This window comes from Bufo gargarizans, chromosome 6 (genome assembly GCF_014858855.1).
Source record: "Bufo gargarizans isolate SCDJY-AF-19 chromosome 6, ASM1485885v1, whole genome shotgun sequence".
Classification (NCBI taxonomy): Eukaryota; Metazoa; Chordata; class Amphibia; order Anura; family Bufonidae; genus Bufo; species Bufo gargarizans.
The window spans coordinates 133,371,905-133,387,014 of record NC_058085.1 but is presented as its reverse complement, the minus strand read 5'-3'; the positions used below and the strand labels follow the sequence as shown (position 1 = coordinate 133,387,014).

Genomic DNA, 15,110 nt, shown 5'->3' with positions numbered 1-15,110 from the left:
GTGACCAGGATAATCACCTCCATTTGATGTCTCCTCCATTCAAAGCCACTGCACCTGCTATCTGTACTTGTTCTGTTGGAAGTCTAGTGCAGGTGCAGTGTGTTTCAATGGAGGAGCTATCAAATGGACGTGATTTATCTGGTTCTAATACAGGACATCTATGTGGACAGCACAAAAGTCTTTGTAAACAAGGGAGCATACCTGATAAAATATGGAAAATGGTGCAGAATTTCAACAAGGACTATATGATCAACAATTACCAGAACGTGGCCAACCCCTTTAAGCTTTTTTGGCCTCAGTTCTAAGCGTTATATTTGGAGAAAACTAGGCACTGCCCATAGTCTGCGCAATGCCAGTTAAAGGATGGTGGTGGCAGTATCCTGCTGTGGGTGTATTTTTCAGTGGCTGGAACAGGGAGACTGGTCAGATTTGTGGGGAAAGCTTAATGGAGCAAAGTATGGAGATATTCCTAATGAAAACCTGATCCACAGTGCTCTGGACCTTAAACTGGGTCGAAGTTTTAACCTCCAACAACACAATGACCCTAAGCACAGAGCCAAGACAACGCAGTAGTGTTAGGGACAACTCTGAATTTCCTTGAGTGGCCCAGCCAGAGTACCGACTTGAACCGCACGGAACATCTCTGGAGAGACCTGAAAAATGCTGTCCACCGACAGTTGCCATCCAACCATTACAAAATGTGAAAAAGGTCTGAAGACTTTCCGAATGCACTGTACTTGATGAATATCAATCCCCGATGATCTAGTGGTTTAGTGTACTTCTCTATTTACCCTTTGTATTCTCATTTCCTTGGTGGCCCTGTCGTCATTCATCTGCCCAGTGAGGTATTGACTAGTAGGATTATCGTGCTTCGTTGGAGATCCAGTGATTTACTAAATATTTGTGATTTAGGCCAATACAGTTTTTACAGTGAAGGAAAATGAAGATTACTAGACTGTGCAAGGACCCACCGTGGGTTTGGGGTTTGTGGGGATTGATAACATGTTGACCTCAAAGTGCAATTATGTTTTTGAAAATGAAATTAACATAAAATGTGTTGTGTCTCTTTAGTAGAGTCTGTTTTGGGACTATCAAGATTTTTCTGCTGCATTCCAATCGATCTCTTAAAGGTTAGAGCAGTTATTAAAAAAATGATTAACCGTCGCTCAATATTACTGCTTGGTTCAACATTCTTCTGTATAGGGTATCATTGTGACCTTTGCCCATCGTATGCTCTATTTTTGAACAACAGCCATAAAATGGCTGCCTTTTATAGGCTAAAGCATCATATATGGGGATCAACACTTGGAAAGCAGCAATAGAGAAGCAAGCGAATGCTCCTCACTTAACATGGCCATAAACACAAAGGCCCAGATTTACTAACCCTGTAGAGAGCGTAAACATAGGCAGGTTATCTAGACCTGCACCAGATTTTTCACAGGGGCTCAGCCTGGATTATATATCTGACACTATACCAACATTTTAAGCAAGTCTGGAAAAAAGTGTAGAAACCCTAGCTGCGCCAAATTGTTCCAAAGTCGCACCAATTTGCATTACTTTTTAGGGTACATTCACACGAACGTAAACCGTCCATGCCCGTGCTGCAGACTTCAGATTCGCGGTCCGCAATGCCCGGGCACCGGCCGTGTGAATCCCGCATTCACTCACTTGAATGGGTCCACAATCCGCAATATACAATATGTGAGCTTCCGATCCGTGCCTCCATGCCGTATCTTGAGGTTTGCAGACCCATTCGAGTTAATGGTCCGCAATACGGGAACGGATGGCCTACGGTTGTGTGAATGGATGCTTAGGGCTGTATTACATCAACAGATTATCTGATAGATTTTCTGAGCAATCATTGGTCCAGTTGGCTGTTTACACACGCCAACTATTGGTCTGACTGGTCAGAAAATCTGATGGTGTAATACAGCCGTTAGACAGACAAACAGGCCCTGATTTATCATGACTGGCGTGTGCTGTGGTGGTTATGATAGGGCATGCGCCACCAGAAGAGACGTTTAATTCATGAACAGGCGCAGACCTTCTGGCGCCAGACTAAAATCTTTGGTAGTTTCGAGCTGCCGTAGATTTCATCCATTATTTATGTCATTTTCTGGTGTAAATAATGATAAATGTGTCTGCGCCCATGGGCCCATTGCACCCCACCCTCGCCCATTGCACCCCACCCAGGAGTATCGTACAGGCGCAGGCACTCAGCGATACTGCGCCTGCGCGGGATTTTGGAGGCCAAGAGAGGAGGAAGCAAGGACGGTGCAGTGAATAAATTAAATGACGTAGTGGAGGGGGCGGCGCCGTTCGGCAAGGATGTAGGAGGACATTTATTTCTTAGGAGGCGTGCTGGGCTTGGAAGAAAGGCGGGCTGGGCACTGCAGGGGGGGGGTTACTGGGCACTAGAGCAGAGTAATAACGCCCCTCTGGGCACCTTGAGACTTAATTTGCATATCAGAAAAATCGCTTTTTCATCTGAATGAAAAGTTGAATAAAAGAAAGAAGACACATGCAGGAATAAAGGTACTTTATTGCACATTGCTATGTTAACAGTATTATAGGCTCAAAATAGGTGACAGATTCCCTTTGAGTTATATAGAATCTTTCCCCATAAAACTATATATAAATCTGCTTATCTCCTCCTGCTCTATAACATGCGGCCGGCAGGTTGCACTGCATTTTCAATACAACAGGTTCCCTTTAAGGACAGAACAAGACTCATATTTATCTTAAATCAGTTCTCCAGTAGTTGAGTACGGTAAATGGTTTACTTGCTTCTAATGGTCTCCACTCTATAGATCTGAAAGTGTATTACTTCTACGCCTACTCAATCAAGGTCTACAGATCTATATAGTAATCTGTACAGCAGCCCTCCCTGGCCTAAGGTCTGTCTCTGTAGGCCACAGTTCATGTCTGCAGTTCTCAGGTTGAGACATGCTAAGAAAGGGGGAGGCAGGAGATGTATCAGGAGGCGCTGTAGACTTCCCTCAGCTCCCTTATCTCAGGGGTCAGTGTAAGTTCTTACCAAGTGCTGAAGACATCTTCTGTGCATTGTGCCGTGGCATGCTGTCTTTGTTCACGGGGCATATCGTGTTGTAGCTATTATTGTCCCTCCAACCTGATATTTAGTGTCTGCTTGCTGTTTATATGGACTACGGAAAAGAACACAAATTATTGAAAGAGGGAGCACCTCCATATATGAAAAATACTTAAAAAGCAGGCAACTAAAAACAATAAAAAAGCTCCACATGGACCAAGCCAAATGGAACTTGTGTCCACCTAATTATAAGTACAATTACAAACTTCAGGGACCCGTGAGGACGCCATGTCGGGATTCTTTTCTCCACAAAGACCACTCCTAGTCTCTATTCAGGTAATCTGTATTGGTTTATTTTTTGCCTGATGTTTATTTGATACTTTCCATTCGCTGTTCAGTTTTAGTCTTATTCTCCATATTGCACTTTTCATTGTGCATACATCTTTGTGCTTATAGCCATTCCCAAAAACAATGATGCTCTGGGGATGAGCGATGACAGCAGTGATTGCTGGTCTACATGCAGGCATCGGGCAAGAACCACTTGTTCCCAATAATTGCCTGAGTCACAAAAAATCCTTTAGTTACTTATCAGTCATATGCTCGTTTGGACAAGTATTCCTTACACCTCAAATTCCCCCCCCAACACATTACATAGTTGTCTGGTCCCACTGAGATTGGCAGGTTTGGCTGACCAGGCATCTAAGCAAGGCAACAAAGTTATGGAGCCACAAAAACTATCCCCCTCAAAAAAATTGGTTTTAGCATAATGGACATTCATGACACATCCACAGTAGATTCCTTAAAGGGATTGTTTAGCCCTGGGAGCCTTTTGAGCAGACCCCCTTCCAAGGTGGCTGTACCTGTGGAGGAAATCATTTTTAACTGATCCCCTTGTCTGGTTCCCAGTGCTTTGGTGTCCACGCTGCAGCTCTTTAGTCTTCCTACATCAACATCTGTTTGGTGCAGGTTACATTGCCGCAAACAGATGATCGGCCAGGATGCCAGGAGTTGATGACCTATCCTGAGAATAGGCTATCAGTATCAATCTCCTAGAAAATCCCTTTAAAAGAGTTGTCTGGATTCCTTAGAACACACCATCAATGTTTGGTTGGTAGTGGTCCAACCACAGGTTCTCCTGTCAATCAGTGCAGTGAAGGAGCCATGGCTCTTTCTGCTTCATTGTTTAAAGAGGCACAACTTCTCGTCCGTACCGGCATCTGTGTCTGGTCCTGCAGCTTGTTTCCAGGTCAAGTGATGGTTTCCATGTCCCTTCATTGTGCTAGGTCCCGGATGTTGGACTTACACTGATCAAACATGGATGGTCTACCTAAGGACCATGACCATGGGTCTATAGAAGGTATGCCAAGCATGCAAACATTTGCTTGCAAAATAAAGGTCATGGGAGCCCTGGTCTTTAAATAGGCGGAGGTCCCAGATGTGAGATGTACCATAAATGTTTAAAGCCTCTTAAAGCTATTCCTATAGGCCAGTGATGGCGAACCACGGGTGCCAGAGGCGGCACACAGAGCCCTCTATGTGGGCACCCACACCCTGGAAGAAGTCTATGGCATAGCAATATGCTTTAGACTTTTCCTGCCATTCATCATCCCCAGGACACACTATAAACAGCACAGGCAGCGCATTAAATGTAGGCTATTAATCTATTATAGATAAATGATAAAGGACATGAAAGATATATTATATTGGTATTTAGGTTAAATTGCTGTGTCAGCACTTTGCGATAAATAAGTGGGTATTTGGTTGCAGTTTTGGGCACTCGGTCTCTAAAAGGTTCACTATAGGCCATGCTATGGGTAAGGACATTGAAAGTCGGCATTCTCACTGCCTGCACTTTCCAGAACTGATTTGAGTTAGAGGTTGGCACCTATGATGTGCCATTCTTTTATTGTTACTGCTAGAAGTTATGAATGAATTACTAGCAGTTTGCAGAGTCCACATGGGTGTTACCAGTTGAGAATGTGTCCTTGCACAGTCTGCCACAATTCAGTCTATGATACCAGTGTCAGACTGTGCAGGGACACACCTGGAAACGCCCCCCTGGACCTTCATTGCAAACTGCTAGTAAATCATAACTTCTAGCAGGAATAATAAAGGAATGGCACAACACAGATTCAGTGACAGGTCTTCCAATGCCCTCCATGGGAATTAGCAATGCACTTGGCATGGCATAATAAAATTGCAGTACAGTGGTAGCGTCTCTGCCAGTGATTCTAATATAATGCCAACCTGCTGTGTAGCTTCAGGATCAACCCAGTCGACATAAGTGGCGGCATATGTTATGCATAATGCCCACCCTAATTTATATGCCTGAGCACTATGGTACAGTATATGTAGCTTGCGGTTTTTGTGCATCGCGCCCACATTGTGGTATTATTACATATATGATTTGGCACCTGTGGTCTGTGGAAATTGCCACATTACTTCTCTGTGTAATCGCCCGTCATAGTAGAGCTGGCAGCAAGTGTGTGCTGGCACAAGCCTGGCCTGGTCTCTCGTTCTTTCAGTGTAGCATTGTATGTCATTGAAGCTTGGCACAGCACCCATGTGAACTGCCCATGCTCGTCATTGTGCTGCAGTGTGTGTGCGTGAATGGAGGCTGGCACTGCCCGCTGTGTGTCACTCAGGGTGTGGTATGATAAATGCTACTTCCTCTGATTCACCCTAGGCATGCCAACAATGCAGGTAGCCTCCGGTTAGTCACCGACAAATCTTTTACCGTTAGTTACTTGGGGGATCATTCACCTCATTAACCCTTTGTAGAGCAGAAAGTGGTATCATTATTCCCAGAAGGGGTTTCCGTCATAACTCCCTCCAACCCCGCCCTGCAGTAGATCAATTACACAACACTTACAGGTTCTTAAATTTATTCTGCTGCAAAACAAGATCTAGCAACCCCCAGGTCTGTACGGCTCTGCAGACATTAACCCCCTCAGCCCTGAAGTTCTTTATACAGACAGCCACAACTCCTATCATCTGGCAGAGAACAGACAGTATATAGTCACCCTGTGACTCTGCGGCTGTTGTGGCACTACAAATCCCAGTATACCTTTGCCAGGTTTTATAGATAATCAGATATTAACTAAGCTATTTTATTAGTATCCTGGGCAAATCATATTCATATTAATGTAAAAAATGATAATCAGAGCTCATATAATACATGGCAATGTCTGTGCCCCGTGAACAAAGTCAGCATGCCACGGCACAATGCACAGAAGATGTCTTCAGCACTTGGTAAGAACTCACACTGACCCCTGAGATAAGGGAGCTGAGGGAAGTCTACCCAGCCCTGTACCACACATGGAACCAGAGATCTCCCCATTCATTACTCCAATTGTTCTGCTAGATCATCTTCAGCCTGGCAGATCAGGGGCATGTCCTTTCTACTACAGCTCTCTCCCTGTAACTGGCACAGCTTCTAAGGCTACTTTCACACTAGCGTTGTTTGAATCCGACGTTCAATTCCGACACCGGAACTGCCCGCCGGATCTGGAAAAACGTGTGAAAACTGATTACATTTGAATCCTGATCAGGCTTTCGATCACAATGGAAAAATGCATTGGAAAAAACGGATCCGCCATTTATGGACTTTTTTTCCCTATTTTTCGGGTTTAACATGCAAAAGCCGGATCCGTTTTGACTGAACATACGGCGTTAATGCAAGTCAATGGGAAAAAGTCCGGATCCGGCGTTCAGTCAAAGTGTTCAGGATTTTTGGCCGGAGGTAAAAATACTGCATGCTACGTTTTTCTGAAAAGCCTTATCAGTCAAAAAGACTGAACAGAAGACATCCTGATGCATCCTGAGGGACGGACTCTCCATTCAGAATGCATTAGGATAAAACTGATCAGTTCTTTTCCGGATTTGAGCCCCTAGGACAGAACTCAGCGCCGGAAAAGAAAAACGCTAGTGTGAAAGTACCCTAACAGAACGTATGGTTGGTAGCAGTCAATGATTAAAACTGAGCATGTGCGACCTGCACAGTGAGACGGACAAAAGACTAAGGAAAAGAACAAACAGCAGATGGCGCTATACAGATGCATTTTATTGAATAACTCAGTGGCTATAATACATTTTTAATTTCATGCAATTACAAAAGTATTCAGATCCAGATGCTGGTTTGAAAAATCTAGAATATGTTTTGTGACAACCCCTGGCACCTACATCCCATAGAAGCAGTTCTTGCAGTTGCTATGGACCCTGTGCAGAGGGGCCCCAGCTTGGGTTGGTTCTGTTCCTGTTTAATGGGGAAAGACTCCCTGAAACTGTGTGAGCAGTCTTTTTTGACTGTAGCAGCCAATCATGGCACAGCTTTCATTTCATATTCTGCCTCCAAAAACTGAAAGCTTTGCTGTGATTGGTTGCTGTGGCAACCAAGGCAATTTATCATTAAAAGCCCTGATTCTCTCTATAGACAAGACAAGTGGTCTGCAACCTGTGGGTTTCCATTTATGGTAAAACTACAACTCCCAGCAGGCACTGAGCACCACAGATGGAGAACCAGAGGTTGCAGGCCTCTGCTATAGACAATGCTTTGTCAAAAGAATAGCCCTGAGCACCCCTTTATATAATGGGCGGAGGGGGAATGGCGTGAACATGTACCAGGATATGGCAGAAGTTTTAACACCCGAGGGTTAATACACTTGAATTGTTCACGTCAGGCACATTCCCAGTTTGGTGATTCAGACCAGTCAACCTTAGTCTAAACAGCATCGGCATACTGGTGGGTGAAGATATGGAAGGGAGTGTAAATTATAGCCTGGAGGAGGATTACTAGCTGGATATATGACTTCTGTTTGGATATTATAGGGCAGATGGAAGGAGCACTGACACATAATTGGAATAGTTTGTAGAATGTAGGTACATAGGTGGTCATTTATAAAACTGGTGTAAAGTAGAACTGTCTTACTTGCCCATAGCAACCAATCAGATTCCACCTTTCATTTTCCAGAGGAGCTCTGAAGAATGAAAGGTGGAAGCTGATTGGTTGCTATGGGCACCTAAGCCAGTGTTACTTCATAGCAGTTTGATAAATCTCCCCCATAGACCTACTGGAGAGGCCATGTAGCTTGCCAGAGGATTTGTAATAGTGTGGGGCCTCCCTAGAAGTTGGAGTCATACCCCATGGTTATGAAGTCTGTGAGGGCAGTCTCACTTCAGCAAATGGCATAATACAAGGCACTTACTAATGTATTGTGAGTCTCCATATTTTTCCATCACATTATACACTGCTCGCTTCCATGGTTACGACCACCCTGCAGTCTAGTTCTGGTGGCTGTGATTGCTCACTATAAGGGTCCATTCACACATCCATGTGTGTTTTGCGGATCCGCAAAACACGGACAGCGGCAGTGTGCGTTCCGCATTTGGCGGACCGCACATTGCCGGCACTAAGAGAATATGCCTATTCTTGTCCGCTATTGCGGACAAGAATAGGACATGTTCTATTTTTTTCAGGATCGGAATTGCGGACCCGGAAGAGTGGGTCCGCAATTCCGGATCAGGGCCACACGTCGTGCGGCCCCATAGAAATGTATGGGTCCGCAATTCCATTCCGCAAAATGCGGAATGGAATTGCGGATGTGTGAATGGAGCCTAAGAGAAAGCGCTGGCCTCTCTGGTTGCCGGGACTATGGAAGCACGAATAGGCATTCATGCCTAGCAGCTCATGTCCCGGCCATCGCATATCTGCTCTGCAGCGGTGGTTGTAACCATGGAAACAAGCAATGTATAATGTGATGTAAAAATGAATCCGGCCAGCAAAGGAGGTAATATGGACAATAACAATATATTAGTAAGTGCCTTGTATAAACTTTCTCAACATGATAAATGCCACTTGCTGAAGTGCCAACCCCTTTAAGTATCAACTTGAGAGGTGCTCATGAAGTGTGGCACAAGTGCTGTTCATGTAGATGTTCATTGTGATTTTAAGTTCAAGGGGCTGGCCACTTTCTGGCTACTACAAATGTATTTATAAGATGACTAAATGGCACCTACTAATATATCCTTTGTTGAAATTCTGTGCCTTTTTCTATATCTCATAAGGTATGCCCGCTTATTTGCCAAGTCTTTTGTGCTGTCCACACAGAGGTCCTGTCCATAAGATGGCCGACGATGGAGGGTCATGTGACCAGACACATCACTCGGTCTCCTACATTCAGACTCCCTGCACCTGCACTAAACTCCCAGCAGTGCAAGTGCAGATGGCGGGTACAGTAATTTACTTTAACAGAAAGTGATTTGCCTGGTCACATGACCCTCCATCAGCAGCCATTTTATGGACAGGACCTCCGGGTGGACAGCACAAAAGACTTGGCAAACAAGGGGGACACATCTTATGAAATATAGAAAATGGTGCAGAATATAAACAAAGGCTATATTAATAAGTGTCACATAGACATGTTAGTCCTAGGTATTCAAGCCGTCAGGTCCGTTAGACAATGCCGGGAATCGGTAGTCAATGGGGTCCTGCAGGAAGACGGCAGTATCTGGCAATTCCGGATCTGGAGAACTCCAGCAGAACAGACTGCCAGAGTTCGCTGCTGCAAGTATGAAACTAGCCTTACAAATACATTCGTCAAAAATAACCCGAAAGTGGACAACCCCTTTCAGGGCCCCAATAATGCAAAGCAACAGTGCTCAATTTAGAGGACTGTAGCTGTCATACAAGTCACCTCTGCGATATATCTACAGCCTATATGATCTGTGTAATTATATACGTGTGTGCTAATCTAATAACTCTATTCTGTCCCTACAGACTGCTGTCAGGAGCTCCCCAAGACGCAGCGCCCCCCAACGTGAACGTGAACAGAACAGGAGCCGTCTACGCCTGTCCCATCACAATCTCCAAATCTGACTGTTTCAGAGTCTTAGTGGATCAGGAAAGTGAGTTTATTGGGGTACCAGGCGGCTACATTATAGCAGTATGTCACATGTGACACTCGCCGGTCTAGGTGGAAATGGGGAATGTAAAGGAGTCAGATGGGTGCAAATAAGGCTCAAGTAATAGCATCAGTGGCGAGTAAACCAAGGCAGATGCCATGGAGGACATGGGGGCCCTTAGCTTTTTCTAGAGGGCTTGTTTGCCCTTCTGACATCACTGGTAGTAATTACTTGTATTTCCATTAGCTGGGCGGCTGCCTACCAGTTATATTGCTGTGGTACAGTCATTTAGGCCTCATGCACACAAACGTATTTTCTTTCCGTGTCCGCTCATTTTTTTTTTTTGCGGACCATATACGGAACTATTCATTTCAATGGATCCGCCCCAAAAAAAGGAAGTGACTCTGTGTGCATTCCGGTTCCGTATTTCCGTTCCGCAAAAAAATAGAACATGTCCTATTATTGTCCGCATTCCGAACAAGGATAGGACTGTTCTTTTAGGGGCCAGCTGTTCCGTTGCGCTAAATACGGAATACACACGGACTTCATCCGTATTTTTTGCAGGCCTTATTATGTAGCCAAGCGCTCCTTCTGTTAGTTTCAGCAGGGCAAATATGACTTTATTGCTGGGCCTGGAATTTCATGTGTCAGGGGTCCACAGACCTGATGTTTCTCAGCTGCTGGTACGCCCGCATGTCTCCAGCCCGTGGGAGGCACAGGATGGTGGGAGGTATGGTCTGACAGCTGGAGAAGAGCAGGTTTATCCTACACTGCTGTGGTCACCAACCTGTGGCTCTCCAGCTATTGAAAAACTAGGCTCAGGAACTTTTTTTTAAAGGGGTTTTACGTAGGATAACGTAGGATTAGAAAAACACGGCAGATTTTTTCCCCCTCAAAAACAGAGCAGAGCCACACCTGTGTGATATTACAGCTCAGCCCTATTCAAGTCAGTGGGGCTGAGCTGCTATACCATACACAACCCATGGACCGGTGCGGTGCTGTTTCAACCATGTTTTCTAATTGTAGACATTTAGACAACCTATTTAAAGGGGTTATCCTATGAAAATTGTTTCTACAGAACAGGCGATAAAAAACTGATCACCAGGGGTCAGACTGGTGGGAATTCCCGCAATCCAGAGAATAAGGGTCCCCTGAACAGCAGTAGTGTATATGTCGGTCCTTTCATGTCTGTGGGACTGACGGACTGCTGTCTACGACAGCCCCATAGAAGTGAATGGAGCGGTGAACTGACTGCCACTACTTCTCCATTTGGATTTGACCCCCTGCAATCCGTTACTTGTCACCTCTTCTATGAATAGACGATAAAGAATTGTGTGGGGTAACTGCCTTAGGCTACTTTCACACTAGATGCAAGGAACTCCGACAGGCTGTCCCGGCGGGTGAACAGCCTGTCGGATCTGTGCTGCCTCTAGTGCAAGCGTGCCCCCGGACTACCGCTCCGGCCCCTTTGACTATAATGGGAGCGGGCCGGAGTTCTAGCAGCAGCGCGGCAAACATGCCGAGAGGCGGCGGAATAAAAGTACGACATGTCGTAGTTTTATTCCGGCCTTCTCTCGGCATGTTTGTCATGCTGCCGCCGAAACTCCGGCCCACCCCCATTATAGCCAATGAGGCCGGAGCGGTAGTTCGGGGGCACGCGTGCACTAGAGGCAGCACAGATCCGACAAGCTGTTTACCCGCCGGGACAGCTTGCCAGAGTTCCTTGCCGCTAGTGTGAAACTAGCCTAAAAGGGTTTATCTGAATTCTAAAAGACCCCCTCCAATGGCCGGGCCCCTCATATACATTATACTTACCTGCTCCCTGTCCCAGATCCCTGAAGCGGCGCGCCCCAGAAGACCATTTTTTCTGGTTTTGTTTTCACTTATCCCTGTACTGTGAAATTACAGTAAACATTATTGCCTGTACTGTGACACCACTGTGAGCATTATCCCCTTACTGGGAGATTACTGTGAACATTGTACATCTGTACTGTCACACCAGTTTGAGAATTATACCCTCACTCTGACATCACTGTGTGCATTATCCCTGTACATTGTTGTTACTGTGAGCATTATCCCCTTACTGCAACGTCACTCTGAGCATTATCCTCTCACTGTACATCACTGTGAGCATTATCCCTGTACGTTGTTGTTACTGTGAGCGTTATCCCCTTACTGCAACGTCACTCTGAGCATTATCCTCTCACTGTGACATCACTGTGAATATTAACCTCTTACTGCGACATCACTGTGTGCATTATCCCTGTACATTGTTGTTACTGTGAGCATTATCCCCTTACTGCAACGTCACTCTGAGCATTATCCTCTCACTGTGACATCACTGTGAGCATTATCCCCTTACTGCAACGTCACTCTGAGCATTATCCTCTCACTGTACATCACTGTGAGCATTATCCCTGTACGTTGTTGTTACTGTGAGCATTATCCCCTTACTGCAACGTCACTCTGAGCATTATCCTCTCACTGTACATCACTGTGAGCATTATCCCTGTACGTTGTTGTTACTGTGAGCATTATCCCCTTACTGCAACGTCACTCTGAGCATTATCCTCTCACTGTGACATCACTGTGAGCATTATCCCCTTACTGTGACATCACTGTGAGCATTATCCCCTTACTGTGACATCACTGTGTGCATTATGTTTATGTATTAGGGAGACCAAAATAATCCTTAAACTTTCCATGTTCTGAACTTTCCGCTAAAGGTGGTCATGGTGTAAACAGGGATGCTCTGCCGACAAAATAAAATGGTACAATGCATTATGGGTATTGCAAATGTAAAATGAGGGAAGGATAAACTAAAGAAACATATGTGTATCAGGTTACCCTATAAAAGGGTTGTCTGGGATTAGAAAAAGGAACTGCTTCTCCTATACTCGTCCATGGGCTATGTCTGGTATGGCAGCTCAGTCTCACTCACTTGAATAGCATAGAGCTGCAATACCAGACACAACCAGTGTATAAAAGTGGCACTGTTTCTGAAAAAGCTGAGGTTATTTTTTTCAAATCCTCAACAACCTCTTTTTTGACAGTATATTATCTCTCCTACTACAGACTGAATGTGGGAGAACACATTATACTGTATTTTACTAACACTTTGACACTCTCTATGCAGATCTGCCTGGCACCAATGCAATTGAGGACATGTGGCTGGGAGTTACACTGTCATCACAGGGACCTGGAGGCCGCGTCCTGGTAAGTGATAGCTGATGGTTTCATATTTGTGCTAAGAATAGCAAAAACAGGGAAAAGCTGCAATATTGTTTAACCCCTCAACAGTCACCTCAAAATTGAAAAAACCTACCTGAAAACGTAGAAACGTGTGCATTCCGTTTCCGTATTTCTGTATGTCCGTTCTGCAAAAAAATAGAACATGTCCTATTATAATCCGCATTACGGACAAGGATAGGACTGTTCTATCAGGGGCCAGCTGTTCCGTTCCGCAAAATACGGAAATCACACGAATGTCATCCGTATTTTTGGCGGACCGCAAAATACATACGGTCGTGTGCAAGAGGCCCAACTGATGGAAATAACTGACCACATAACTGAAGTGTGAACTTGGCCTAACCCCTCAGATGCAGTGGTCAATTGCGACCATGACATCTGAGCGGTCTTTCCACGGGAGTGGGCCAGAATGGCTCCCCCATGCCAAAGCAGAGGAAACCGTTCAGTTGCTATGGTGGCCTCAAATCTTCTGAAGGCTCCGATACCTGTCACAGCGATGTTCCTATGGAGCCCTTCCTGTGGTCTGGATGGTAATGAAAAATTAGCTGAAATAATTCCATATAATTCACTTTATACTACGCAGAAAACATTTGTGCTCACTATGGCACTGTCCCAAACATGGCCGCGGTACACCAGGATATTGGAGACGGCCTCACATCTGCAGTGCATCAGAATTGTCACTGGCTCTTAGAACGAGAGGACGTCTAATACAATTATCTTGGTGCAATGACATTGTGAGACCGCTGCTGGTGCTTGCTCTTCACATTTCTGTGTAGGTCATATGGTCTTAAAGGAACAGTAGACCTAAATGACTATATAGTTTATATCAGAAAAAATATTTAAGAAAGATATTAAAGAATCCCTTCCCTATCTAGATCAAAACATAATCACAGCATGACAGCCATGATCGGATGCTGGGAAAGTAGGGTGATGACCAATACGGCCAGCATTGCAGTTATGTAAGCAGCTTGTATGAATAGGACACAAGTACCAGCAGCCCGGACTGACATTGACTGCCATGCCAGGTTCATGTAGAGACGCAATCAATCTACCCTCAGCGGCTACAGATCAATAAGGCTAAGAAAGCCAGTGCAGCTGTCTTAATGTTTGCAGCATTGATTATTCTAAATGGATTAAGAATTAAGATATATTAAGAATTTAATATAAGGCGGACTGCATTTTTCTCTTCTAGAATCTCATAAGTGCTTGTGGAACAATAAGGTTAGGGCATCAGCTCCATTTTCTGCAGCTAGGGGGCAGCTTCCTGCAGCAGAAAACTTCTCCCCCGCTGCTATGCCCATGTTACCTAAGGGCCGTTTCACACGAGCGGATGCCGTGCGTGGCATCCGCTCCGTGAAAGAGTGCCAAGACCCGCTGCAGACTGCAGAGGCACGGAGCAGTAACATGACTGTTACTGTTACTGCTCCGTGCCTCTCTGTGATGTCTTTCCTACGAAATCACAGTTGTCACTGTGATTTCGTAGTAAAGAGATCACAGAGAGGCACGGAGCAGTAACAGTCATGTTACTGCTCCGTGCCTCTGCAGTCTGCAGCGGGTCTTGGCACTCTTTCACGGAGCGGATGCCACGCACGGCATCCGCTCGTGTGAAACGGCCCTAATTGGTCCCCAGCCAAAATGGAAAGTATTAGGGAAGGGGTGTAGGCCTCAGTTTCCTCTTCCAGATTCAGGAGCTTGCAAAAAGTCTTGCAAATTTGCATGTGGGCATGTGCTCCTTAGCGCGTTTACTATTATTTGTAGGGTTAGTGTCCCTTTAAATGTCTCATTATACAGCATAGAGATAATTCTGAAAATGAAAAGGAAGTTTGGTGAACGAGGGAAGGTTGGTAAATTTTCCACTTCTCTTCCCTTTGATGGTAAAAGCTTTAGTTGGAACATTTTACGAATGCCCTAA

General features: G+C 45.1%; 1 protein-coding gene across 2 annotated transcripts in view; it reads left to right on the top strand.

Moving 5' to 3' along the window:
• Window positions 1-15,110, top strand: part of ITGA3 (integrin subunit alpha 3) — a 55,041-nt gene that overhangs the window by 9,855 nt on the left and 30,076 nt on the right. For both annotated transcript variants that reach the window (XM_044296935.1, XM_044296936.1), the window contains exons 2-3: window positions 9,825-9,952; window positions 13,086-13,165. In XM_044296935.1, the coding sequence (XP_044152870.1) occupies window positions 9,825-9,952; window positions 13,086-13,165 (208 nt within the window). The remainder of the gene's footprint in view (window positions 1-9,824; window positions 9,953-13,085; window positions 13,166-15,110) is intronic.